The sequence below is a fragment of the Papaver somniferum genome, unplaced genomic scaffold (assembly GCF_003573695.1).
Source record: "Papaver somniferum cultivar HN1 unplaced genomic scaffold, ASM357369v1 unplaced-scaffold_31, whole genome shotgun sequence".
NCBI classification, from domain to species: domain Eukaryota; kingdom Viridiplantae; phylum Streptophyta; class Magnoliopsida; order Ranunculales; family Papaveraceae; genus Papaver; species Papaver somniferum.
The window spans coordinates 1,567,636-1,593,353 of NW_020642151.1; the positions used below are offsets into that span (position 1 = coordinate 1,567,636).

Here is a 25,718-nt window from a genome sequence, read left to right on the forward strand (position 1 = left end):
CTCGGGTCTAATTCTAGTAATCTTTGAACCTGTGATGTTCAATTCTGATATATTTCGTCTCCAGTTCATCCGAACGAGAAACTCGGGTCTAACACTAGTAATTTTTGAACCTGTGATGTTCAGTTCTGATATATTTCGTCTCCAGTTCATCCGAACGAGAAACTCGGGTCTAACTCTAGTAATCTTTGAACCTCTGATGTTCAATTTTTTATATATTTTGTCTCCAATTCATCCGAACGAGAAATTCGGGTCTAACTATAGTAATCTTTGAATCTGTGATGTTCAATTATAATATATTTCGTCTCCAGTTCATCCGAACGAGAAACCCGGGTCCAACTCTTTCTGATATATTTCGTCTCCAGTTCATCCGAACGAGAAACTCGGGTCTAATTCTAGTAATCTTTGAACCTGTGATGTTCAATTCTGATATATTTCGTCTCCAGTTCATCCGAACGAGAAACTCGGGTCTAACACTAGTAATTTTTGAACCTGTGATGTTCAGTTCTGATATATTTCGTCTCCAGTTCATCCGAACGAGAAACTCGGGTCTAACTCTAGTAATCTTTGAACCTCTGATGTTCAATTTTTTATATATTTTGTCTCCAATTCATCCGAACGAGAAATTCGGGTCTAACTATAGTAATCTTTGAACCTGTGATGTTCAATTCTGATATATTTCGTCTCCAGTTCATCTAAACGAGAAACTCGGGTCTAACTCTAGTAATCTTTGAACCTGTGATGTTGATTTCTGATATATTTCGTCTCCAGTTCATCCGAACGAGAAACTCGGGTCTAACTCTAGTAATCTTTGAACCTGTGATGTTCAATTTTGATATATTTGTCTCCAGTTCATCCGAACGAGAAACTCGGATCTAACTCCCGTAATATTTGAACCTGTGATGTTCAATTATGATATATTTCGCTTACGGTCCATCAGAACGAGAACTTGGGTCTAACTCTAGTAATCTTTTAACTGTGATGTTCAATTCTGATATATTTCATCACCAGTTCAACCGAACGAGAAACTCAAGTCTAACTCTAGTAATCTTTGAACCTGTGATATTCAATTTGATATATTTCGTCTCCAGTTCATCCGAACGAGAAACTCGGGTCCAACTCTAGTAATCTTTGAACCTGTGATGTTCAACTCTGATATATTTCGTCTCCAGTTCATCCGAACGAGAAACTCGGGTCGAACACTAGTAATCTTTGAACCTGGGATGTTCAATTCTGATATATTTCGTCTCCAGTTCATCCGAACGAGAAACTCGGGTCTAACTCTAGTAATCTTTGAACCTGTGATGTTCAGTTCTGATATATTTCATCTCCAGTTCATCCGAACGAGAAACTCGGGTCTAACTCTAGTAATCTTTGAACCTGTGATGCTCAGTTCTAATACATTTCATCTCCAGTTCATCCGAACGAGAAACTCGGGTCTAACTATAGTAATCTTTGAATCTGTGATGTTCAATTATAATATATTTCGTCTCCAATTCATCCGAACGAGAAACCCGGGTCCAACTCTTTCTGATATATTTCGTCTCCAGTTCATCCGAACGAGAAACTCGGGTCTAATTCTAGTAATCTTTGAACCTGTGATGTTCAATTCTGATATATTTCGTCTCCAGTTCATCCGAACGAGAAACTCGGGTCTAACACTAGTAATTTTTGAACCTGTGATGTTCAGTTCTGATATATTTCGTCTCCAGTTCATCCGAACGAGAAACTCGGGTCTAACTCTAGTAATCTTTGAACCTCTGATGTTCAATTTTTTATATATTTTGTCTCCAATTCATCCGAACGAGAAATTCGGGTCTAACTATAGTAATCTTTGAACCTGTGATGTTCAATTCTGATATATTTCGTCTCCAGTTCATCTAAACGAGAAACTCGGGTCTAACTCTAGTAATCTTTGAACCTGTGATGTTGATTTCTGATATATTTCGTCTCCAGTTCATCCGAACGAGAAACTCGGGTCTAACTCTAGTAATCTTTGAACCTGTGATGTTCAATTTTGATATATTTTGTCTCCAGTTCATCCGAACGAGAAACTCGGATCTAACTCCCGTAATATTTGAACCTGTGATGTTCAATTATGATATATTTCGCTTACGGTCCATCAGAACGAGAAACTTGGGTCTAACTCTAGTAATCTTTTAACCTGTGATGTTCAATTCTGATATATTTCATCACCAGTTCAACCGAACGAGAAACTCAAGTCTAACTCTAGTAATCTTTGAACCTGTGATATTCAATTTTGATATATTTCGTCTCCAGTTCATCCGAACGAGAAACTCGGGTCCAACTCTAGTAATCTTTGAACCTGTGATGTTCAACTCTGATATATTTCGTCTCCAGTTCATCCGAACGAGAAACTCGGGTCTAACACTAGTAATCTTTGAACCTGGGATGTTCAATTATGATATATTTCGTCTCCAACTCATCCGAACGAGAAACTCGGGTCTAACTCTGGTAATCTTTGAACCTGTGATGTTCAATTCTGATATATTTCGTCTACAGTTCATTCGAACGAGAAACTCGGGTCTAACTCTAGTAATCTTTCCCTACACCATATGCCCCAATTTGAGACTTATTGATTTTTGGGTTCGAGACACATATATATGTCTTTAGTGCTTCCACTCATATAAGAGTCTCAAATAAAAACTATGAGTAGCTTTAATTCCGATTTTTCAACTACTCTTACAAGTGTCTTAAAATGTGTCTCTACAAAATTTAATAACTTTATTATATATCTAATTTATCATTTCTTTTTCATTATAATTCCATTTTATTTCCCTCCAAAACTCCAAACTTCCCCCAAAATTCCCTCCCTCTCCAATTTTCTTAATCTCTCCCATTACTTTCCTTCTCAAAGTCCCCACCCCCCAACATTTTTCCCCCCTAAAATTCCCCCCTAAATCTTTGTCTCACACCAAATCATTTGAAACACATGATTTTCATTTATTCCCACCATTTATTTTTAGTTCCCACCTTTATTTTTGGGCTGTCTAAAATTTGGACAATATTTTTTTAATGTTTATAAAAGTCTGGTCCTTGTGATATTAATAAAACCACTCATTCCAACTCCTTTTCTCTCTCACTGTGTTTTATTTCCTTTTCCCCTCTCGACTTCTTTCTGCACCGCTCAAAAGAAACCAGAGTAATCGGGTAACAGAAATCGAAAGAAAACTAATATCAATCTAAAACAGAAACTAAACCAAAGTTCTTAACTGATTTATGATTTTTTAAACCTAAAATCTCATTTGAAAAACCCTAATTTACAAATCAAAATCTTTGATTTTGTAAATTGATTTTGCTTTTGGATTGAAACTCTCTGAAGAAGATTCAATTGAGAAGTAGAAACCCTAGAAATCTTTATCATCAGGTAAGAAATATCCTTTTTACATAAATCGATTTTGATTGATAAGCCCTAAAAATTTGAGTTTTCTAATTTTTGTGTCTGAAATTCGCAGAAGAAGATTGAAGTAAAATCCTTGAAAATTCAGGTATTACCTCTAACCCTATTTGTTTGTTTTTTTTTCTCTTTATGTTTTGCAAGTTGTGTGTTTGATTTATGTATTTATGAATTGATTTCCATTTGAGGCTTATGTGTTTCATTTTTCATAGTGGGTTTGTGGGTTTTGCATTTTTGATCTTTAACATGTTCTTGAAGTTCTAGAAGTGCTGAGTGCATTTATTTTTCTGCAAGTGTTTTAAAATGAATGTTAATGAAAATCTTTGAGATGCTGCTTTTGTGCACAGCTTTATCAAACTTTTGATCTTTGAGATGCTTCTTTCCCATGTTTTCTAGTGGTGTTTGGATTTCCTCTTTATCTTTTTATGTATCCATGTTATGGTTTTTGCTGGGGTAAGATTCCTCAAATGTGTGTTCATTGGGACAGCCTCTGCTCTATAATTTTGGAGCGACATAATAATTAAAAGAAGTTTTATGACTTTATATGTATGTTCTAGTCCTTGCTGAAGTTAGTGTACTTCTTAAACCCCTTCTCATTTTTATCCTTCATATCACTTTTGGGCTTCAACGAAGATGATTCACAGTCTGGTTCAAACTAGAGTACCATATTCAGGCGTAGATCTTATTCAGTCATGGCTCTGGACTGTTACCCAGTCAGAAGTCGATAGAAATTTCTGACATTTTAAATCAAACGTGTGATGTGGTTAAACGTCTTGAAACAGAATGGTCCCGGACTAAGTATGTATGCTTGCTGAGGAGATAAATTCTTTGTCATATCTCTTCATCACTCCATGTTCTTATGCACTGGTTTTTGTATTTTTAAGCTGTTTTTTTGGGGTTTCAGTCCCCTTTTCGATAGGTCCATCTACTGCAGGTCTTGTGTAACTGGAAAACTGCATTGCCATCTGCATTCCTTGGATACACTTCTAGAATAAAAGTTGGTTTTACATTTTCCATAAATGTTGCGTAATGCAGTTATACCAATGACTTGTCAGCATTAAGTGTTAACTAACATCTTTTTCATTTCAGATTCATTCTTAAAATTCGGTAAAAAAAAAAGATTAAGGAAAAGTATTTTGTATCCAAAAAGATGTACCAAAAGAGTTTCGCAGTTGTGAATATATGGGTTTTTTAGGAAGTTATCATTAAACTGTAGAACCGTCAGAGAATATAAACACTATACATGATTACAGATATTAACATGGCAAAGGTATCCTAGTATCATGGCATGGCATTGCATACATCATGTTGCAGTATTTCTTACAACAATCAGATGGGTTTCACGTGTCTTAGCAGCTCCTTAGTAACAACCTAAGTTATATATCTTTGTCTCTGCTTATTATTTTAATTCATGATAGTGAAGTTGAATGATATATTCTTAGTATGATTTTGTTTCTGAATCTCACATAAATTCAACTCTTTCTCAAACTTGGGTTTTTGTCGGATTTCAGTTTAAGTTTGTAGAACTAGATTCAGATTCATCATTGTTGGGTTTTGGTTTGTTAGCGCAAACCTGGCGATTGTGAGCTCCTGGATGAATATATTTGAACATGACCTCTTCTAAAGAGAGGGACAGATCCTTCATCTTTAGGATCAGAGTTCAGGTATAGAGCTTGCTTGAGAACTATAAAGTTGCACAGATTGTAGATTTGATCAGAGTTCAACTTAATCGGCTACTGACAAAAGAGTCTGAATCTATGAATCAAGCCAGTAAACTACAATCGTAAATGTTGATTTTTTTTGTTTGTAGTTGATGTAGAGACCAGATAAACAAGTTAAACAAGTAAGGGTTTGTGTGTTTTGCTGGTTGTTATAATAACATATTTGATCTTTAAGAAGGGATATGAGTATAAGATTGTTATAACATGTTTTGCTGGTTACTATAACATGTTTCGGTTGATAGCATTTGGTTATTCGACAATGTTTTATAGATCGATTAATGTGATTTTGCTTATGTACACTTTGGATTTTTTTAATTTGAATTCTAGAGTGATATTGTATCTGTCTTTGTCATATTTGTAGAAATAAGTATTCTCTCAAGTATCATTTAGAAGTACACCTAATAAACAAGTCATATGTACTTTAGTGTCTACATGGGGAGAAATCCACCACATCATCACAAGTGGTGCTGGAACATGTAGAAGAAAATGTGGATGTTGATAATGTATATGTAGAAAATTTAGAGGAGGAAATTTCTGTTGAGGAACATGTAGAAGAGAACATTAGCTATGAACAATGTAAGTTAGGAGATTTTGTCGATAATGCCTATTGAGTATTTGAAGGGTTAAATAAGGATGTAAATGAAGGTAGTAAGCGAAAAAGGGGTACCACCGTCAACTACAAAGAAGTGGTTATACGGGCATTTAAGATGTGATGGTGTCCATCCTAGTGCACTTGAATAGCGTAAGTTATTTGTATTTGTAACAATTAATTTTTATATATTGGAGCTACATTTTTTCAACCAACACCTACTATTTTGTGTCTTTATGATCTCATCGGTAAATGGTACTTATTGCAGCTACATTTTTTCATTCTAAATGCAGGGAAAAGTATCAAGGGCTCTAGAGAGGAACAAAGGAAAAGGAGATCAGTCAAGTTCTAGTAATGTGGTTTCAGCTGAATTAGAGGAGGTGTTTGGACGAAAACAAGGTTGTGGGATTCGTGGATACTCATCCCATATGTCGAAGAAGCAAGTTGGAATGGAAGAAATTGCATATTATGCCCTTCAACAAAGAGATAACGAGAATGCGCGCTAGCTAAACAAAATCGAAGCCGATGTGGGGTTTATGGGCCGTAAACTGATTGGTATTGAAGGTGAATTGGGGTCCTTGGGCAGCGCAGTGAAGGTAAGTTTTAAGTTCTGACTTGTCGTAATGTAGGCAGTATGTTCAGGTTTAATAGTTAATAGATAATGATTTTATCTATTCTTGTTCTTAGGAGATGTTGAACTGTATGAAACGCAAGGAACCTACATCATTAGCTCGTGTAGGCACTCCCATCCCAGAGAAGCGGTCCAATTCTCACTTAGGTTATCAACATGATCAAAGCTTGGATCATGCTGACAGTATAACCAATGGACCTCCTTCCTTGAAAGTTGAACTACTAGATAATCGAAGAAGGGTTGTTGCATCAGGATGTATTGTTACTAGATATTATGTTCATTGTAGAATGGTAAAGCCAACAGAGAAGAGGGTCTATGTCAAGGAAGTTCATGATCAGTCTGCATTAGTATGGGATGTTTTTTTGTACCTTTTCAACAGTTTTTTCCATTTATATATATTTTTGGTCTGTTGGGTTTCTGATATTCATTATGATGATGCTCAAACTTGTGTTTTGATTTTCTTGTTTGAACTGCAGTTGAGGCCAAAGAAAAAGAACAAGTAGATGCAATCTTGAAATATTGGTGGGTGCAGAGCCGGAGAATTTGTTTTCTAGCATATTAATTGGTACTTCTACTTCCTAATATTTAAAATTGTGTATTTTACTCAAGAACATCTTATTTGAAATTTGTGTAACGGGTCTAATTTTAGTATCTGTTATTGGTAATCATAGATCGAATCATGTCTTTAAAACCAGGTAATTTTTTTGAATTCAGCTATTCATCTATGATGTTCTTAATAAGCATCCTGATTTGGAAATTTCTTTGTTTGTAGGTGTAAAACTAAGCCTTTGAAGCAACCCAAGGCACAACAGAAAGTATATGATGAGGTATAATTATATATTTTCTTTATCTTGAAATTAGTACAATAATTGTTTAAGTATAATAATTGTTTTAGAATCTTGAGCATTCTGTTACCACTTACCATTAAGCAATCCATCCACGTATAACTAATCCATTCAATGTGCTTCTACCACTAAAGTTTGAAATATTTGAATCTGAATCTGAATTTTAACATACCTATTTCACATCATTGGGGTATAGCTTTCCTGTATGTTTCCACAACTGTTAGCACCATTTGATCTTGTCCTGTTTTTGTTCTGGTCCATTGATGTGTAAACTAACTCCTAGAGATGTTCCATTTATATCAGGGTGTCATTATAAGGAAATCAAGAAAACAGTTGGATAAGCATAATAATATTTGAGTGAACAAGTTGTAGGTAATTTCTTATTTCTTAAATTCTTGTAGAAAATGTATCCACTGCCTATGCGCGCATGATGAAGTCCGGTGACATTGGTTGAACAAGAAACGCAAAACATGCTCAATTTTGATCCCAAATTGTAGAGACAGACTTGTTATCTATAGTTTATTTTGTTAAATTTCAGTCATCTTACATCTGTAATTGTGTCGATTGATTGTATGGATGAATCCATATGTGATGCTGCAATTCCATATGTGATTATAGAATGGATTGAATAATGGTTTCATATACGATTTGGAATGGAGAGGCTAGATACCTGTATGAGCTTCGGGTGATGACAATATTACACGACATCATGTGGCAAAGTCATTACTAAGAAATCCATTCTTACACCGTTGTATTCTTCTGTTGAATGCTCTCACTAGGCTTCTACATCTGATTATTCTGTACCTTATTTGTTTATATATGTTTGATGAAGCCTTGAAATCTTTTATTATTTTACCTCATAGTCATTTGTTTAGCACAGTCGTGTCACTTGTGCCTGTACTTTCTTAACATGACGTATGTTGGTGCATTAGTATAAGGTTACTCATTTCTACCGTAGGTAGCGAGTCTTTTGAACCTTCCATTATACATTTTTGGTGTGTGATAACATAAGTGGTAAAGGGAAGCTATTCCATTTCCCGCCTCAAATTCTAATGTTTGTTCTACATTGTCTATATCTTGAATTGAAGCTATAGTTTTTCTAATCAATTATCTGTATAAATTTTTGATAATCAATTTTCGTGTTCTCATATTTTTCCAGCCTTTACATGCACATCAAACATCCACCCGTTGTGTCGTTGCTTTCACAACCACCTGCCTTCCGCCTTAGAGTGAGAGGAAGATGTGGACAGGCTACTGATCCACATAGTATTTATGAGCTAGTAAGATTGGATTTTATACCAAAATAAGTATATTCAATTAATAAAATATAATTTCTGTTTTCTTTTTTCTTTTTTCTTTTTTAACACACTCCTTTGTGAGATGTATAACTTGTAGAATTGGATGAGTGAAGTATACTCTAGTAACTTATTTTGTTCTACTATGTATTAAGAACTGAACGAATTCATTGTACTGATGTTGATTTGCTTTGTAGGAACGACGTTCTTTGTCATATGTGAACCAGAGACACAACACATGAATGATCTACTTGACACTTCACACACACAGATATCCACATTGGGAAATCTGAGTTAGCTCTTTCAAGATTTAGCAGCGTAATTAAACATGTGAGTTATCCCCATCACATGTTGAACCATGTCTATTATCAACTTTGCATATGCAATTGTAACTCTTGTCTGAGACTAATGAATAAGATTGAATTGTTTTTGGATAATTTACCTCCTTTGAGCTTCTATATTGAATGTATTGTCTTCCTGTATGCAGTTTTTGAATGTATGAATTGCAATTCCAAAAAGAACGGCCTGCAATTTGGTTGTATTGTAGGCGTGTACACTGGAATTCCAAGTCCAGGATGAGGACCAGTATTACAGGCCGGTAAAGTGGAAGCCCAGGTCCATGAAAAATATATGGGTGTTGATGGTGGTTTTTAACTTAGGGTTAAAATCGTAAAACCTTAGTCAAATAATGACGTCACACTTGAGTAATAATGTCGCCACTAGCACATTTATTGAACCATTCAACATGACTGCGTAAAATTACCGGGGTACCTTTTTTATGTATATGTCATGCTCCATGGCAGAGCCCTCGGTACTGACTGGCATCATCTCTAAACATGTCAGCCACGCATGCTAGCCAAACATGCCAATGGCATGCCATGCCATCCACATCTCCGCGCCAAAGGCATGCAAACCATGCTAGCCGCACTACCGTGTCAATGGCATGCCATGCCAGCTACATCTCCGCGCCAAAGGCATGCCGACCATGCCAGCCGCACCACCGTGCCAATGACATGCCATGTCAGCCACACCTCCACACCAAAGGCATTCCAACCATGCCATCCGCACCACCATGCCATCCACATCTCCGTGCCAAAGGCATGCCGACCATGCCGGCCGCACCACCGTGCCAATTGCATGCCATGCCAGCCACATCTCTGCGCCAAAGCCATGCCAACCATGCCAGTCGCACCACCGTGCCAATGGCATGCCATGCCAGTCACATCTCCACGTCAAATTCATGCCAACCATGCCAGCCGCACCACCGTGCCAATGACATGCCATGCCATCCACATCTCCGCGCCGAAGCCATGTCGTCCCTACCACATGCCGATGGCTGCCAAACGAAGGGTTGAAACAATCAACGCCTACCTTTCCATCTGAGATGCAGATCTCAGCCATCCAAATTCGCCACCTAACGCATGGCAACTTCCGTCCCAAGGCCAAAAATCACGGTTTTGCCAAAACCCTAATTTTGGCCGCGCCTAAAATATGTCAAATCCATGCCGGCCCTACCACATGTCGTTGGAAGTCTAACGAAGGGTTGCAACAATCAACGGCTACCCTTCCATCTGATATGCAGATCTCAGCCGTCCAAGTTCCCCACCTAACGTATGGCAACTTACGACCCAAGGAAAAACATCACGGTTTTGCCGAAACCCTAATTTTGGCCGCGCCTAAAATATTCCAAAGTCATGCCGACCCTAGCACATGCAGCTGGCTGCCAAACGAAGGGTGTCAACAATCAACGACTACCCTTCTATCTGAGATACAGACCTCAGCCGTCCAAGTTCGCCACCTAACGCATGGAAACTTCCGGCCCAAGGCCAAACATCACGGTTTTGCCAAAACCCTAAATTTGGCCACGCCTAAAAGATTCCAAAGCATGCCGTCCCTACCACATGCCGCTGGCTGCCAAAAGAAGGGTTGCAACAATCAGCTACCACCCTTCCTCCTGAGATGCAAATCTCAGCCGTACAAGCTTGCCACCGAAAGCATGGAAACTTTTGGCCCAATGCCAAGCCCTAATTTTGGCCGCACCTAAACTATGCCAAATCCTAGTTTTGGTCGCGCCTAAACTACGCCAAAATCCTAGCTCGGCCGCGCCTAAACCATGCCACTAGCTGCAAACGAAGGGTTGCAACAATCAACGACCACCCTTCCTCCTGATATACGAATCTCATCCATACAAACTTCCCACCAAACGATTTATGGCAATCTCTTGGCCACGACGCCAAAACCCTAATTTGGTCGTGCCAAGAGCATACAAGCGCTGCAACCATGCCGCTGGTTACCAAACGAAGGGTTGCAACAATCTACGGCTACCCTTCCTCCTGAGATGAAGATCTCATCTGTACAAACCTGCCACCAAATGACTCATGGCAATGTCTTGGCTGCGATGCTAACTCTTGGTCACGGCACCAACCTGGCTACGATGCTTATTCTTTGGTCACGACACCAACTTGTCTAGAAACGCCAAATCCTTTGGCAATGCCACACGTAACAACATGCTACACGTTTTCCACGAAAACACTCGAGACATCAAAACATGTCACAAACTGGGGGATGCTCATAGGGTATTGGTCTAGCGGTTTACACCGTGCGGTGTACACTACGCCCGTTACAGGAAAGTGTCATAAGGGTGAGGCGGTTAGTAAATACAAGAAGTAACGGTGAAACGTTTCCTTCATTATGAAAACATCAATTCCAGGCGTTACCCGTTATCATTTTCTTCCATTTACTCAACCGTTTCCACTTCTTACGAGACCAGGGTACGTTTTGTTGCGACTTGTATAAATAGGTCTCACCTATTTCCACCAAGGAGAGGTTTTGGTGAGGATAATACAACACTTAGAAATCACTTGTTAGCTTTCCCATCAGTTAGCTTTCCACTTTCTGATACAAGTCGTTAAACAACTACTCTTCTGGAATCAACTATTCCGGTCTCAACATTCTCTTCGCTTCCCTCCCTAGACCAACCCTTATCCTTCACTTTGTGACCGAAGCAAGTCTGGAACGGACATTTCTTGGTTTAGCCCGGATTTGACATATTGATCTCTCGAATCAAAGTACTCCCTTGCAGTACATTGTTTAGGGTTTAGACTCTTTTCTCACCCACACACTCAAAATTACCAAAATCAGCAGAAACTGTTTTCACTCTAAAACAATTGGCGACCACAGTGGGAGATTAATCTCTCGGTTACAATATCGATTTCCAATTTCCAGTTACATCTTTCAATTCCGATCTCAAGATGGTAGAAGCAAACAATCCGCTCGGGAATCAATGTCTCAGTTATCAGTTATCACATGACGAGGAGTGACTGGGGAATTATCGCGGTCAGGACGGCGTCACCCATAAAACTACGACGGACATGCCTATGGCTAGGGTTCGCACCAATATGGAAGAACAAGCTAAAGGAGAAACGCTGGAATACATACCTAGAGTATGCTCGTTGTATTGCCACTAGCTCTAAGACGAGGGAATAAAACTTATGATACAGGATAAAGAAGATGGGTAGCGCCTTTTATAGGCATGATGTTTTTGGATCTCGAATGGAGGAAGGTTTCCTATTTTTGGTTACACATGGGAAGAGGAAACGGGGCCCGCTAGCGACGCTCCATGGCACCAACAGGCCGTGGCCAAGCCAGCGCCAAGAGACCGCCAGCGCCATCTCCATGCTTCAGCCGACACCATCTTCGCATCCTAGCCAACGCCATCTCCACGTCCCTTCCACTCCTTGGCAGCGCCAACAACTTTTATCTTTCCAGCGCCAGCAGCTTGCATCCTTTCCAGCGCTAACAGCTTGCACCCTTCCAATGCCATCTTTTCTCTCCACAGCCATCCAAAGTCCAGTGCCATCTTCTCCGCTCCATAACCATCCAAAGCAGTGCCATCATCACCCTTCGAAACAGCGCCATGGCTCCAGCACTCCGTGATCAAACCCGCGCCATCTCTGCACGATACACCTACGATCACCAGAACCAGAGCCGCTTCCGCCACCCCAACGTTTCTTCAAGTATGACAACTCCAACCGTCACCAGAGCCGCTGCTACTCCACCATCAGGGCAAGAGACTGGAGGATTCGGAAGATGCCGACCTCCTTTTACCACTGATGATTTGATGGAAAGACAAAAGGTTCTCGTAAGGCTTAGACAGACGTGTCTATAACTCAGAAAAAGATACCTATTTCCTCAAGACACTGACAGAGCGGCCACCATAAGAGTCACATCAACCCAAGAGGAAGCTGAAAAGGAATACTTTTAACATCCGGCGCAGGCACTTCAGCAGGAAGTGCGTTTATAGATGAAGAGGCTCGCTTTGCTCTTGAATGCCCAATAGAAGGGAATCAGCAATCCCATTTCATCACACATAAAGATCAGGAACGACTTCTCCAAAATCGAGGCAAAGGAAACTAGCAACCCTCTTGATTTCACAGAGACCCTCTTCCCGTCAGGAGCTGCATGATTTCTGGGGACTTCGCCCACAAAATCGTGCAGTCTATGAAGAAACGTTTATGTGAGATTCTATGTTTCTCCAAGGTATAGCGTCAAGACATATTTGCATCCCTCAACCGCACTGCATCAAGAAAGCAGATGTTTCCAGTCAGAGAAGCCGTTCCCAAATCCCAACCTCTCCTGGAAAGAACGATTGATAGATGGAACTGGGGACTCCTAACCACTGTTCGCTTGAAAGGTGTCCAGTTTGACAACACGCTGATTGAAGCAGCCGCTCCGCTTCAACGTCCTTCAGCAGCGGCTCCGCTTCAATGTTCGCTCCAGCAGCCGCTTCGCTTCAATGTCCTCCAGCAGCGGCTCCACTTCAACGTCCTCCAGCAGCGGCTCCGCTCCAACGTTCGCTCCAACAGCCGCTCCGCTTCAACGTCCTCCAACAGCAGCTCCACTTCAACGTCCACCTTCAGCGGCTCCGCTTCAACGTCCGCTCCAGCAGCGGCTCCGCTTCAACGTCCGCTCCAGCAGCCGCTCCGCTTCAACGTCCGCTCCAGCAGCCGCTCCGCTTCGGCGTTCTCTCCATAAGCTTCTCCAGGATCCGAAGCCGAAGCTTCAACGTTTGGCTCCTTAAGTTTCAACCTCCTCTCCAGGAGCCGAAGCCGCTTCAACGCCGCTCCCTCTTTCCAAAGATCGTACCGTGGCCGCCGCTCCTTCCTGCAAAGGGTCGTTCCATCACACTCCCCATGTCAAGGATCATGATCGCAGCCAGCCAATCTTCGTAGTCATGGACACCTTTTGATCCATCCCGTAGAAACTTATGATCATGGAAAGTTTGCTCGCTTACGCATCCAGCCAATCCTTTTACTTCCATGGATGCCCATAAAATTCCATCAAACGTACTTTGTTCCTACGACAATGTAGTCTCTTCTAATTACATCTGCTACCAAGAACTGTTGCTGCTCATTTGCCGATACCAGCCAGAGCTCCACCGCAGCAGCAATCACTACAAAGATCTACAAGGAATACCTTCACTGTCAAAGCTCACAAGACACAGTCAACCAAAAGTCCATAGCCACAACAAGGTCATCTACCCTTCAGGGGTGTAGCGCAAGAATATCATCACTTTCTGTCTAGAAGACGCCTTCAACACTTTACGAGGCCGCGGTGGATCCCAAGCCTGCTCAGAGTAAAACAACTTCAGAAACTAAAGAAAAATGCGACTCGGGACTGCTCATCGCAGTCCATCCCGACGATCATCAAAGACTCATGAGATAACTCCAGAAACGCGGCTGAAACATTTTCTTGAAGAAACAGAGGGAGCAACGATAAACAACATAACTCTCTAATATCTACCTCTTCGCTATCCAGAATATTTCGTCCATGTGATATCCTAAGCATCCCAGCGTCACATCCAGAAGAGTACAATAAGCTTGTATCAAATCCATTGGTCATGGATTCAAGGCGATGCAATGAAAGTATGCTACACATGGGTACTACCAGCATGAGACGCTTTCTCTCCCCTCAACCTGGTTATTTCTGATTTCAACATCATCACTTCCGAAGTTTTATGAGCCGCAGGAATTTCTCAACATGAATCCGTACATGTGCATTGAAGAATCCAAAAGCACGCCATAAAGATACATTCACATATTCGGCCATGCCATCGAATCTAACAGAAATGTAACTGAGGACTGCTCACCGCATCAGTTAATAGAGTTTGCACAGCTCCTTCAAGTACTACTCCTTCTGTGGTTTCTACATAACCGTCTTTTAGAATATCCCATACCTCTTGGTAAAGAAAATATTCTCCATCTGCAACCTCCAGTGTTCAAAGTTTTTACCTTCAAACACAGGTACCTCAATTGAACTTAAACTCGTCATCCTCTTCAACTTAACAACTCATACCCACAACCCTATAATATGATATCAGTGCTTTGCTACCAGTTTTAAAAAATCTGATATCAAAGACTCAATGAAAGAACACAAAACTAAAATCATAAAATACTTCTCTTGATTGATGTAAAACGACTCACGGCTCAACAACCTATTTATATGTTTAACAAACTTGACTCTCAAGCAATAAAGACTTTCCTAACATAATCAAACTCTAACAAAGAAACTTCTAGAGAATTCTCACGCAAACAAACTCTAAAACCAGTAAAACTTGTAACCCAAGTTTTACTTCTAAATACCGTACCACCGTATCAACCAAACTAGTTGATTCACGTATTGGGTCAACAACACTTGTTGATCCACTGAAACTCTGTCAACTCTCATAGTTGATCCATATCAACAGTATCAACAATACTTGTTGATCTTGGTTTAACCTTCAACACACATTTTGTTGACATGAAAGGCGATTTGGCAAGTCGTTCGTGTAAATCAGTATCTTACTCGGCTTAAATTACCATGACAACTATATCAGTTTAAGAATCCGTTTCCCTTTTGTTTGATGGAAAGAATCCGTTTCCTGATGTAATTAGGTTTTATCTTAAACTAGTATCAATTAATCAGTTTACAAATCCGTTTCCTTTTTTTTTTTCCTGTGAAAAGAATCCGTTTCCTGATGTAACTAGTGTCAAATAATCACCATATAAATACGCTCCAAACCAAGAATTTTATCTACAATTAAAGAGAGAAGTTTGTGAGCGCACAAAGAAAAGAGCATCAACCAGGAAAAGTTTAAGGAAAGATAACATCACCATCACCACAAGGTAGAGAAGAGAGAGGGAAACACAAACACCAAATATGGCATCAATTGATGCTCAACTAAGGCTTTTAATTCCTGGAAAAGTTTCAGAAGATGACAAACTTGTTGAATATGATGCTTTGCTTCTTGATAGGTTTCTTGATATCCTTGAAGATTTGCATGGAGACGACATCAAAAAAACTGTTAAAGAGTTGTATGAGCATTCAGCCGATTACGAAGGAGGAAACCATGACCCTAAGAAGCTAGAAGACCTTGGGAATATACTAACAAATTTGGATCCTGGAGATTCAATCGTTTTTGCTAAATCATTCTCACACATGCTTAACTTGGCTAACTCAGCTGAGGAAGTTCAAATCGCTAATCGTAGAAGAATTAAGCTTAAAAAGGGGGATTTTGCAGATGAGAATTCAGCAACAACTGAATCAGATATCGAAGAAACTCTCAAGAAACTTGTCACACAGATGGGAAAATCCCCTGAAGAGGTTTTTGATGCTCTCAAGAACCAGACTGTTGATCTCGTGTTTACTGCTCATCCTACACAATCCGTCCGAAGATCTTTGCTTCAGAAACATGGAAGGATTCGTGATTGTTTGTCGCAGTTATATGCAAAAGATATCACTCCTGATGATAAGCAGGAACTCGAAGAAGCACTTCAGAGAGAGATTCAGGCAGCATATCGAACTGATGAAATCCGTAGGACACCTCCTACTCCTCAAGATGAGATGAGGGCAGGAATGAGCTACTTCTATGAGACAATCTGGAAGGGTGTCCCAAAATTCTTGCGTCGTCTTGACACAGCGTTGAAGAATTTAGGGATAAACGATCGGGTTCCTTACATACAACGCACCACTCATTCAGTTTTCTTCATGGATGGGCGGAGACCGGGATGGAAATCCAAGGGTTACACCGGAAGTCACAAGAGATGTGTGCTTATTGGCTAGAATGATGGCTTCCAACTTGTATTATTCCCAGATAGAAGACCTTATGTTTGAGTTGTCTATGTGGCGTTGTAGCGATGAACTTCGTGAACGTGCAGATGAGCGCCACAGGTCCTCAAAGAAAGAATCCAAACACTACATGGAGTTTTGGAGAAAAGTTCCACCGAGTGAACCCTATCGTGTTATACTTAGTGACGTGAGGGATAAGCTATATCAGACTCGTTAACGTTCTCGACAGTTACTGGTGTAGGATGTTAGTACTTGAAACGGAAGAAACCACACATAGATAAAACTTCTCAAAGGAAGAATATGATTATTCAAAGTCTGTCCTCTTTTTCTTTAGACAAGGACATATATAGGCCTTATTAGGCTTAATGACAATATCTTCTAAGATTAATGCAAATAAAAGGAAATCTACCCAAATACGATATCATGCAAGATATCTCTTATTTCTTAACAAAAACAAACATGCAGATATTCTTGCATGGTTAACGAATATTCTTTCGCTGATCTCTTCCTTTCAAATAAGATTCTGCCATATCTTGCACTACATCAGTTACTATCCAATGAAATTTCAGTGGTTCCAGAGGAGGCTACATATACAAATCTCGAGCAGTTCCTAGATCCTCTCGAGCTTTGTTACAAATCCCTTTGCTCTTGTGGTGATCAAGCAATTGCTGATGGTAGCGTTCTTGATTTCTTACGCCAAGTTTCCACTTTTGGTCTCTCACTCGTGAAACTTGATATTAGGCAAGAATCAGATAGGCACACTGATGTCATGGATGCCATCACAAATCACCTGGGCATTGGTTCCTACCAAGAGTGGCCCGAGGAACGCCGCCAAGAGTGGCTCCTCTCTGAACTCAGTGGAAAGCGACCTCTTTTTGGACCCGATCTTCCAAAAACCGAAGAAATCGCTGATGTGTTGGACACATTACGTGTCCTATCAGAGCTCCCTTCTGACAGCTTTGGTGCGTATATTATCTCAATGGCCACATCCCCATCAGATGTATTTTCTGTAGAGCTCCTACAACGTGAATGTCACATGAAGAATCCCCTAAGAGTTGTACCGTTATTTGAAAAGCTTGCGGATCTAGAAGCTGCTCCTGCTGCAATGGCTCGTCTCTTCTCTGTAGAATGGTACAGGAATATAATCGAAGGGAAACAAGAAGTCATGATTGGTTATTCTGATTCTGGAAAAGATGCTGGTCGATTCTCTGCAGCCTGGCAGTTGTATAAAGCTCAAGAAGACCTCATAAAAGTTGCAAAGCAATTCGCAGTGAAGTTGACAATGTTTCGCGGACCAACCCATCTTGCTATCCTGTCTCAACCCCCAGATACTATTCAAGGATCATTACGTGTTACAGTTCAAGGAAAAGTGATTGAACAATCTTTTGGGGAAGAGCACTTGTGTTTTAGAACACTTCAGCGTTACACTGCTGCTACACTCGAGCATGGCAGGCATCCACCTGTATCACCAAAGCCGGAGTGGCGCGCACTTATGGATGAGATGGCCATCATTTCAACAGAGAAGTATCGTTCTATTGTCTTCCAAGAACCTCGATTCGTTGAATACTTCCGCCAGGCAACACCAGAGCTTGAGTTTGGTAGGATGAACATTGGGAGTCGTCCATCAAAAAGAAAGCCGAGTGGGGGGATTGAATCTCTACGTGCTATCCCATGGATCTTCGCATGGACCCAGACAAGGTTTCATCTTCCTGTGTGGCTTGGGTTTGGAGATGCATTTAAACATGTCATCGAGAAAGACATTACAAACCTCCATATGCTCCAAGAGATGTACAACCAGTGGCCTTTTTTCAGAGTCACAATCGATTTGGTTGAAATGGTGTTTGCCAAAGGAGACCCTGGTATTGCTGCTTTATATGACAAGTTGCTAGTGTCGGAGGATCTTTGGTCTTTCGGACAGCAATTGCGAGCTGATTATGAAGAAACCAAAAGCTATCTCCTCAAGATTGCAGGCCACAAGGATCTTCTCGAAGGAAACCCCTACCTGAAACAGAGACTCCGACTTCGTCAGTCATACATAACAACCCTAAATGTTTGCCAGGCCTACACACTGAAACGGATCCGAGACCCTAACTACCATGTTACATTGAGGCCTCACCTTTCGAGAGAGATTACAGAATCAAGCAAGCCAGCTGCTGAATTGGTGAAGCTTAATCCAACAAGTGAATATGCTCCAGGACTGGAGGACAGCCTCATCTTAACCATGAAAGGTATTGCTTCGGGTATGCAGAACACTGGTTGAATTTTAATTACGACCCATCATCGTCATCACCAAAAACATCATAAATTTGGACGTATATAGGTATATAAGTTGGTGAGAGAAGAGTTGTGAGTACTGTTGAGTAGTTGATTTTAGTTTTCGATATTTGCATGCATGCAGCCTGTATATGAAATTATGAACTAAGAATGAAATGTTGAACTAAAATATTTAAATATGTGGGCATTAGTTTTGAGTTGCTGCATGGCTTTGCGAAAGTTATGGCTATTACTGAACTGATTATCTATGTTTCATTATGAATAAAACTTATTTTTAAGGTAGCCTATAGGAAAAAACAAAATGAATATGAAAAGCAGTTTTTATGACACACTATGCAGAGCATTATCGAACAGCCTTGTTGAAGAATAAACTCAAATGACGCAACCTAAAAGTTTGTTGTTTTTTAAAAAATAAAAAATTACAGGGCAATCTAACACAAGTGCTGCATTCATCATCATCATAGTCAGATTACCCTGTAATTGAATAAGCAAGATCAAACATTGAATTTGTTGTATAAGAAACCATTTTTTATTGGAATTCAATTCCTTAGAATGAACTTACCGAACCTATGACAGGTTGTAAAGTCGTTGGTAAAGATAATAGATGTCATCATCGGGTGATGATAACAGTGACTTGAGTAAAACTTAAGCACAAAAGACTCACACTAAAACGAACCAACCACTGTAAACAACACCTTGTGATATTAGCAAAAGAACCCTCTTGAAAGGGATATATTGAAGCAAAATTACCAAGCAGCGAATTAAATTAATTTAAGCTAGACTAGTTTTGGTACCTAACCATAGTACTCGTACGCACGATTAGTAAACTTGAAAGTAAATGTAAGTGGTGTTAATACATGAGCATTAGCATAGACTCGATCAACTTGATTAGTTAAATTCCACCGACATGTGTAACCTTCTCGAAACCACGCGTCGGCTCTAATCTCTTAACTAATATTGTTTTTTACACTAATCAGGTCAACTATAGAAAAGACAGATTAGATTGGTAATCCATAATACCACAGTATTGTGTCTTATCAAATTTGCAGGAAAAAATATTAGAAGAGGGAAGTGATCTGTAATAATTGGGAGGAAAAATCATGGCAACAGCTCTAATTTTGATAGTTCTTTTGTGTTTTGTTGTTGATGGAATAATTGGAGATCATCATTGTTGTACTAAGAACCCACCGGCTCTTAATTCAAGTTCAGGTTATGGACATGTCGAAGAAATTGGAGGTCTGAAGGCTTATGTTTCTGGTTCTTTGGACTCAAAACTCGGAATTCTTCTTGTTTCTGACTTTTTTGGTAACTACTCACTTTGGTTAATTTTCTTGTCTTTTTAATCTCTAAAACATGCTACTTCCATTACTATTTTGTGTATGAGCTTCGAATAAATGTGTTAATATTGACATGGGTTTTGGTTTTAGTAGTGTTACTATTGTTTGGTTTACATGGTTTGGTTGAATTCATTAGCTATTAAAAGTGATGCTTTAATATTTATATGTTGCTGTTGGTATATGTGGTTGAATTTTACAAATTTTATTTGGTCCTTTTAAATTAGACCTTTAACCTCTTAATTATTTGATTTTTCATTGCCCAAAAACTTAGTTTCAGTCACAATATTTGCCACTCCAATTTGGTTCACAAGTTATCTTCTTGTACTATCCCTTTTTGAAAGTTCCCTCCTACCAAATAGTGGGAGTAGAATATGATAGATTGAACTGAGCAGCTCAGTTGGCCTCACGGTTCTCCGCTTCTTTATTACTTTATTTTTTCGTCTATGTTTGAAGGGATATCCCGTTATATGTAAATATGCCTTAACAGCCATCTGCTTTTCATTTTTTGATTCTCTAAATTGTTTGCATTTGTGGAGATAAAGGTGATTCATTTCCATTAGGCTTTGTCGAATTGCTTTTCTCAACTTTGTTTTGCAGGATATGAAGCACCTAATTTGAGGTATACCGAATTCCTTCACTCGCTTTTACAACTAGTGGTCTATGGATATGAAAGTCAGTGTTTGAAAACTGGAAAATACCATAAATGCTAGTGTATATATTATTACTGCAACACAGTTCCTCATGGGATTATAGCCTGAAATTTATTTCCTTCTCAGATTCAGTACATATCACATGTTTGATCTAGGAATTTAGGAGTGTGTTCTTTACAAAGTATATTCATACTACTTGCAGTAACAGTTTACGAAATTTTCTTAAATGTTTTCTTGATGAATCGTATCATTTTGTATACCAAATCTAATCATAGTGTTGCTTTACATAAAAGAAAACTGGCCGACAAAGTTGCAGCAGCTGGATATTATGTTGTAGTTCCAGATTTCTTTCATGGGGATCCTTTTACTCCTGGGGAGGATGTACTAGTCTGGCTTCAATCTCATGGAACGGTTAGTTCGTTTCAGATAATTCATATATTCACTGGATCAACAATGTATTGAAATTTTTGTTTTTTTAAAATTTGCAGGATAAGGGAGCTGTATAAGCTAAACAAGTTATTAAAGCTCTAAAATATAAGGGAATTTCCGCCGTTGGAGCTGCTGGGATGTGCTGGGGTGGTAAGTGTGCTGTTTTTACATTTACATGAACGTTTTCAGTATTTTGGTGTTATTAGGCAGCTAAAAAAAATTGTATTTTGTTTCTGCTTGGCTTCTTCTTAGAACTCCAGTTAATCGTGTCATTGATGAGTTTCTGCTTCTGATTGTTTCTGAAGATGTTTCTCTCATACTACCTCAGTTTTAAAAAATAGGCAGGTTTCATGTACAAATTACACATAAAACCAGGTTATTATTTTGAAACGCAGGGCGTATGTTTTAGTAGCTATACTGAACAACTATGAGCAGTATTAGTTTTAAAAATAACAAGAACTGAACTGCCAATCTTTCAGAAATCAAGGTGCCCATTTCAATTCTAGGAGCTGAACTCGACAAGCAGTCTCCACCAGCACTTTTGAGACAATTTGAAGAAGTTTTATCTACAAAACCCGAGGTAAGTAATATTATCATATACATACGTTTAATGTATTATGTTGCACATGACTGCAAAAATGGTTGTATTATCAGACTCTCGTAATGTTATACGATGAAAAAAAAATTTCGAATTGAACAGAGCTGGCTATGTTTTGTTTACAGGTTGACAGCTTTGTGAAGATCTTTAAAGGGGTTGATCACGGCTGGACTTTGAGATACAACATTGGAAATAAAGTAGCTGTTAAGCAAGGTGAAAAGGCTCATCATTACATGTTAAAATGGCTCTCTAAGTATGTCAAGTGTTAGAACTTGTTTGTTTGCAGCTAACTCGGCGTCTGAATCTGAGTCAACCCCTGACTCGGACCGAGTCAGCAGTCAGACCGTTTGTTTTCCATTTTGAGTCAGATCTGACTCGACCTCTGATTCAGACATAACCCCTGACTCGGACTCATTTGAGTCAGGTAACAAAATACCCCTGACTCATGAGACCAAATCACTGACTCACTTATTTCCGAGTCAGATGAGTCAGATCTGACTCAAAACAAACATATCGACTCAGATCCAGATGAGTCAGGTGATTTCACTCAGATCCGGATGATTCAGATCCAGACGACTCAGATGAATCAGGAGTAAACAAACATGGTGTTAGTCGGGATGACGTTAATTCCCACAGCTACTATACCCTATCTGTTTTTTGTGTTGTTTAAGGCTATATATTCTGTTTGTGGTGTTTGTTTAAGGCTATACATTCTAATCAGTCCCACAGTATCATATTTGTATTAGTGTAACTTATTTTATGCTTCTCGGCATTACTGTTTTCAAATTTCATTCGATGAATTGATAAAGCCAATGATTCTATGATGGTTTACTTTTGAGAAATTGGGTCAATTATCCAGATACTTTTAAAACATGGTTCTAATGGATGAGTAAAAAAATTAGTATGGGTGAAATGGACACCAAAAAAATAGCATGAATCAAACTAGATTCATCCTGGCTTAAACTTAAAAAATAGCGAGGATAAAACTGGATGCATCCTGATATAAATTAAAAATAAAAAAAAAAGTATCTGAAATGGGTAGGACGAACTACTTACATACTGGCTGTTTTTACATTCTCGTCCATTTAAACAGTATTAAAATTTACATATCTTTTTCACCCCAAAATTATCGTTATTGGATTAATTGACCAATTTTGTGTATACTTTTCTGATTCCTATCAACCAACGAATTATTTTTTATCTCTCTGCTTCCTCCCTGAGACCAACCTGCTTCTTCATTCCTTTGGCCGACTGAAGCAGCCTTCGAGTGACCATGCATATTCTTAGTTTAGGTGAACCTTCTGCAACTCATCTCAAGACGTACCCTAAACATTTAGAATATGAACATTCACTTCCCAGATATACCTTTAAGCAGTCTTCACACCTACGAGTACAAACTAACAACCTCATGATCCAAGGTCTTCCTCGTGGTCTAATAGATAAAATTGATCGTTAAAGAATGTTTCATCTACATCTTTGTTGGCAACATACTCCTTGTATAACATTTAAAAATTTAACATTCGCATTTGAGAGAGTGCAACTTTGTGCACCCGCAGGTGCACATTACTCCTCTCATGATTTGTTGATTTTTAATGTAATTCTACGATTATTGGAGATTTATTTTTAATGCATCCATGCACAAGATCCAATCATTGCATTGGAACTTGTAAAATATAATTAAAAATCAAGAGCGAGGATGCATATTTGCATTGGAGAATGCATAATCTCACACTTCATAAATGTAAATTTGAAAAATCAATTAAAATTTGCATTCTTCAATGCAAAGACATATTCTCTCATGATCACACATAAAAAGTAATAAATCAATAATAAAAAAAAGTAAATATTTCTTCGGGTAATTAAGACTTCCAATTATGAGTGGAGGAACGTGCACCTCGGTTAAGCCGGGGTGCTAATTCTTCACATAGAGAAGTCTTCTTCAAATAATTTTCAAGATTAACAGTAGGATAAGGCTTGCAGTCTTAAAGAATATACCTGATTTGGATCCTTGTCATTATAGCAAGTGGAGTAAACAAAGAAAAATTCAAGAAATACAAACATTATATGTGGCATGATTTTAAGTTAGTCGCCCAATTGCTTAATTAGCTGGTGGGGCAACTCCATAAAATTAAGATTATTCGAGCCAAATCAATGATAAGATGAACAACTTTCCTAGTAATTGTTGTTCGGGGACTAATTCAACCAGCACAAATAAATATGAAACCTTCACTGATCTTTATTAAATTTCCAGTGTTAATTTTTTTAATATATTGCTAGGCCAAGTAAATGTCCTTTTCTTTATCTATAAGTAGCAATACATAATGTGTTAAGTTCTCATCATCACTTAAGCTAACAACTTAATTTGCTCATTCTAAAAAAAGAGAAAGATCGAGAAAATGAAAAGCTCCATGGTTCATCTGATTGTAGCTGCAGTCTTTCTGGCATCGGTTTCTTCCATTGTCAATGCTAACGATCCAGGATCCGTACAAGACTTTTGTGTTGCAGCTAGAAACCCAAATTCTGCTGGTATTTTTAGATTATCTAAAGTTTGTTTCCTTTCTATAGCATGTTTTGTTTAACTTCTGTTATTCGAACCCTAATATCTATGACTCAACGTAACTGCTTCTATTCTTTGTAGTGTTCGTGAACGGTCAATTTTGCAAAGATCCAAAGCTGGCTGTGGCAGAAGATTTCTTTCTTGCGGCATTCAATAAACGTGGAGTAATTACGAGCCCACAAGGTTCCCTAGTAAAACCCGCTAATGTTGCTCAAATTCCAGGACTTAACACTCTTGGTATCTCTATGGTCCGTATTGATTATGCTCCCTTTGGAGGTATGAATCCTCCACATACCCACCCAAGGGCCACCGAAATTTTAGTCGTCTTGGAAGGTACCCTTGATGTTGGATTTGTCACATCAAATCCGGAAAACAAACTCATCGCAAAGACCCTTCAAAAGGGAGATGTGTTTGTATTCCCCATCGGCCTCATTCATGCTCAAGTTAATGTTGGAAAGACCCCTGCTGTTGCTATTGCTGCTCTAAGCAGTCAAAACCCCGGTGTGATCACGATTGCTAATGCTGTTTTTGGTTCTAAACCATTCATTCCTACGGATATCCTCGCCAAGGCTTTTCAAGTTGACAATAATATTATTGACCATCTACAAGCTCAGTTTCCGAAGCAGGCTTGAAGAATTTGTGTGATAACAACTGTTTTGTACATGTATTGAAGGATAAACCCAAATGATGCAACCCAGAACTTTGCCTTCATTTATTTTATTTTGTTGTGTTTGAAAAAGTGTGATTCCACATTTGTTTTCTTTTACGATAGTCTCAATTGGCTTATTCGATGCGAACTCTCTTAATTTTTGAGTTAACCCGATCGAGTTCATCTCTTTCTTTATTTTCTTCTCTATTAGCTTTTGTTTTCTTCCAACGTCCAATGGGGGTCACTTGGCTCGCCTTTGCATGCCGGTATCAAAAACCGGTGCCTTGCCACTTGGCTATACTCCAAGTTAAGATCTGAATTCCATGAATCTTTCGGGACCGTGGAACTGGATACTTGTTCATCATTGATTATATTTTTCATTATTCCATTTTATTTTATTTTTTGGAGGAACAGGGGTTCCAAAGAACTCTAAGAACAAACTACTTTATTAGATTACCTCGTTAAAACTGAGGTTTAGAAAAGATACACATAAGGAACGAATTAGAGTTTTGCCAACCAATCGAGTTTACATGCGTAGCAAATTGACATAGTGCATGAGCAATGAAATTTACATGTTTAGGAACTGAAACAAACTTAATATCTAAAAGATGTCCTTTAAGTT

The 25,718-nt window shown here is 39.0% G+C and overlaps 1 protein-coding gene, 1 long non-coding RNA gene and 1 pseudogene across 7 annotated transcripts; all 3 read left to right on the forward strand.

Moving 5' to 3' along the window:
• Positions 1 to 3,070: 3,070 nt before the first annotated feature.
• LOC113341778 lies at positions 3,071 to 9,226 on the forward strand. Of its 6 annotated transcripts, XR_003356127.1 has the most exons (11): positions 3,071 to 3,385; positions 3,474 to 3,506; positions 5,562 to 5,878; positions 6,019 to 6,321; positions 6,413 to 6,703; positions 6,833 to 6,921; positions 7,129 to 7,183; positions 7,505 to 7,573; positions 8,361 to 8,481; positions 8,694 to 8,826; positions 8,984 to 9,226. It is a non-coding gene; the product is annotated as an uncharacterized LOC113341778 (long non-coding RNA). The 6 variants fall into 6 exon arrangements; XR_003356126.1 differs by having other exon boundaries at positions 5,498 to 5,878; positions 6,413 to 6,921; XR_003356125.1 differs by having other exon boundaries at positions 6,413 to 6,921.
• A 6,467-nt stretch (positions 9,227 to 15,693) lies between these two features.
• Positions 15,694 to 18,862, forward strand: LOC113341798 (annotated as a pseudogene).
• A 1,072-nt stretch (positions 18,863 to 19,934) lies between these two features.
• On the forward strand, positions 19,935 to 25,235 carry LOC113341794 (putative germin-like protein 2-1). The gene is made up of 3 exons (XM_026586544.1): positions 19,935 to 20,181; positions 24,318 to 24,416; positions 24,529 to 25,235. The coding sequence occupies exons 1-3, from the start codon at positions 19,977 to 19,979 to the stop codon at positions 25,077 to 25,079; spliced, it is 855 nt and encodes a 284-aa protein (XP_026442329.1). The 5' UTR covers positions 19,935 to 19,976; the 3' UTR covers positions 25,080 to 25,235.
• The last annotated feature ends 483 nt before the right edge of the window (positions 25,236 to 25,718 follow it).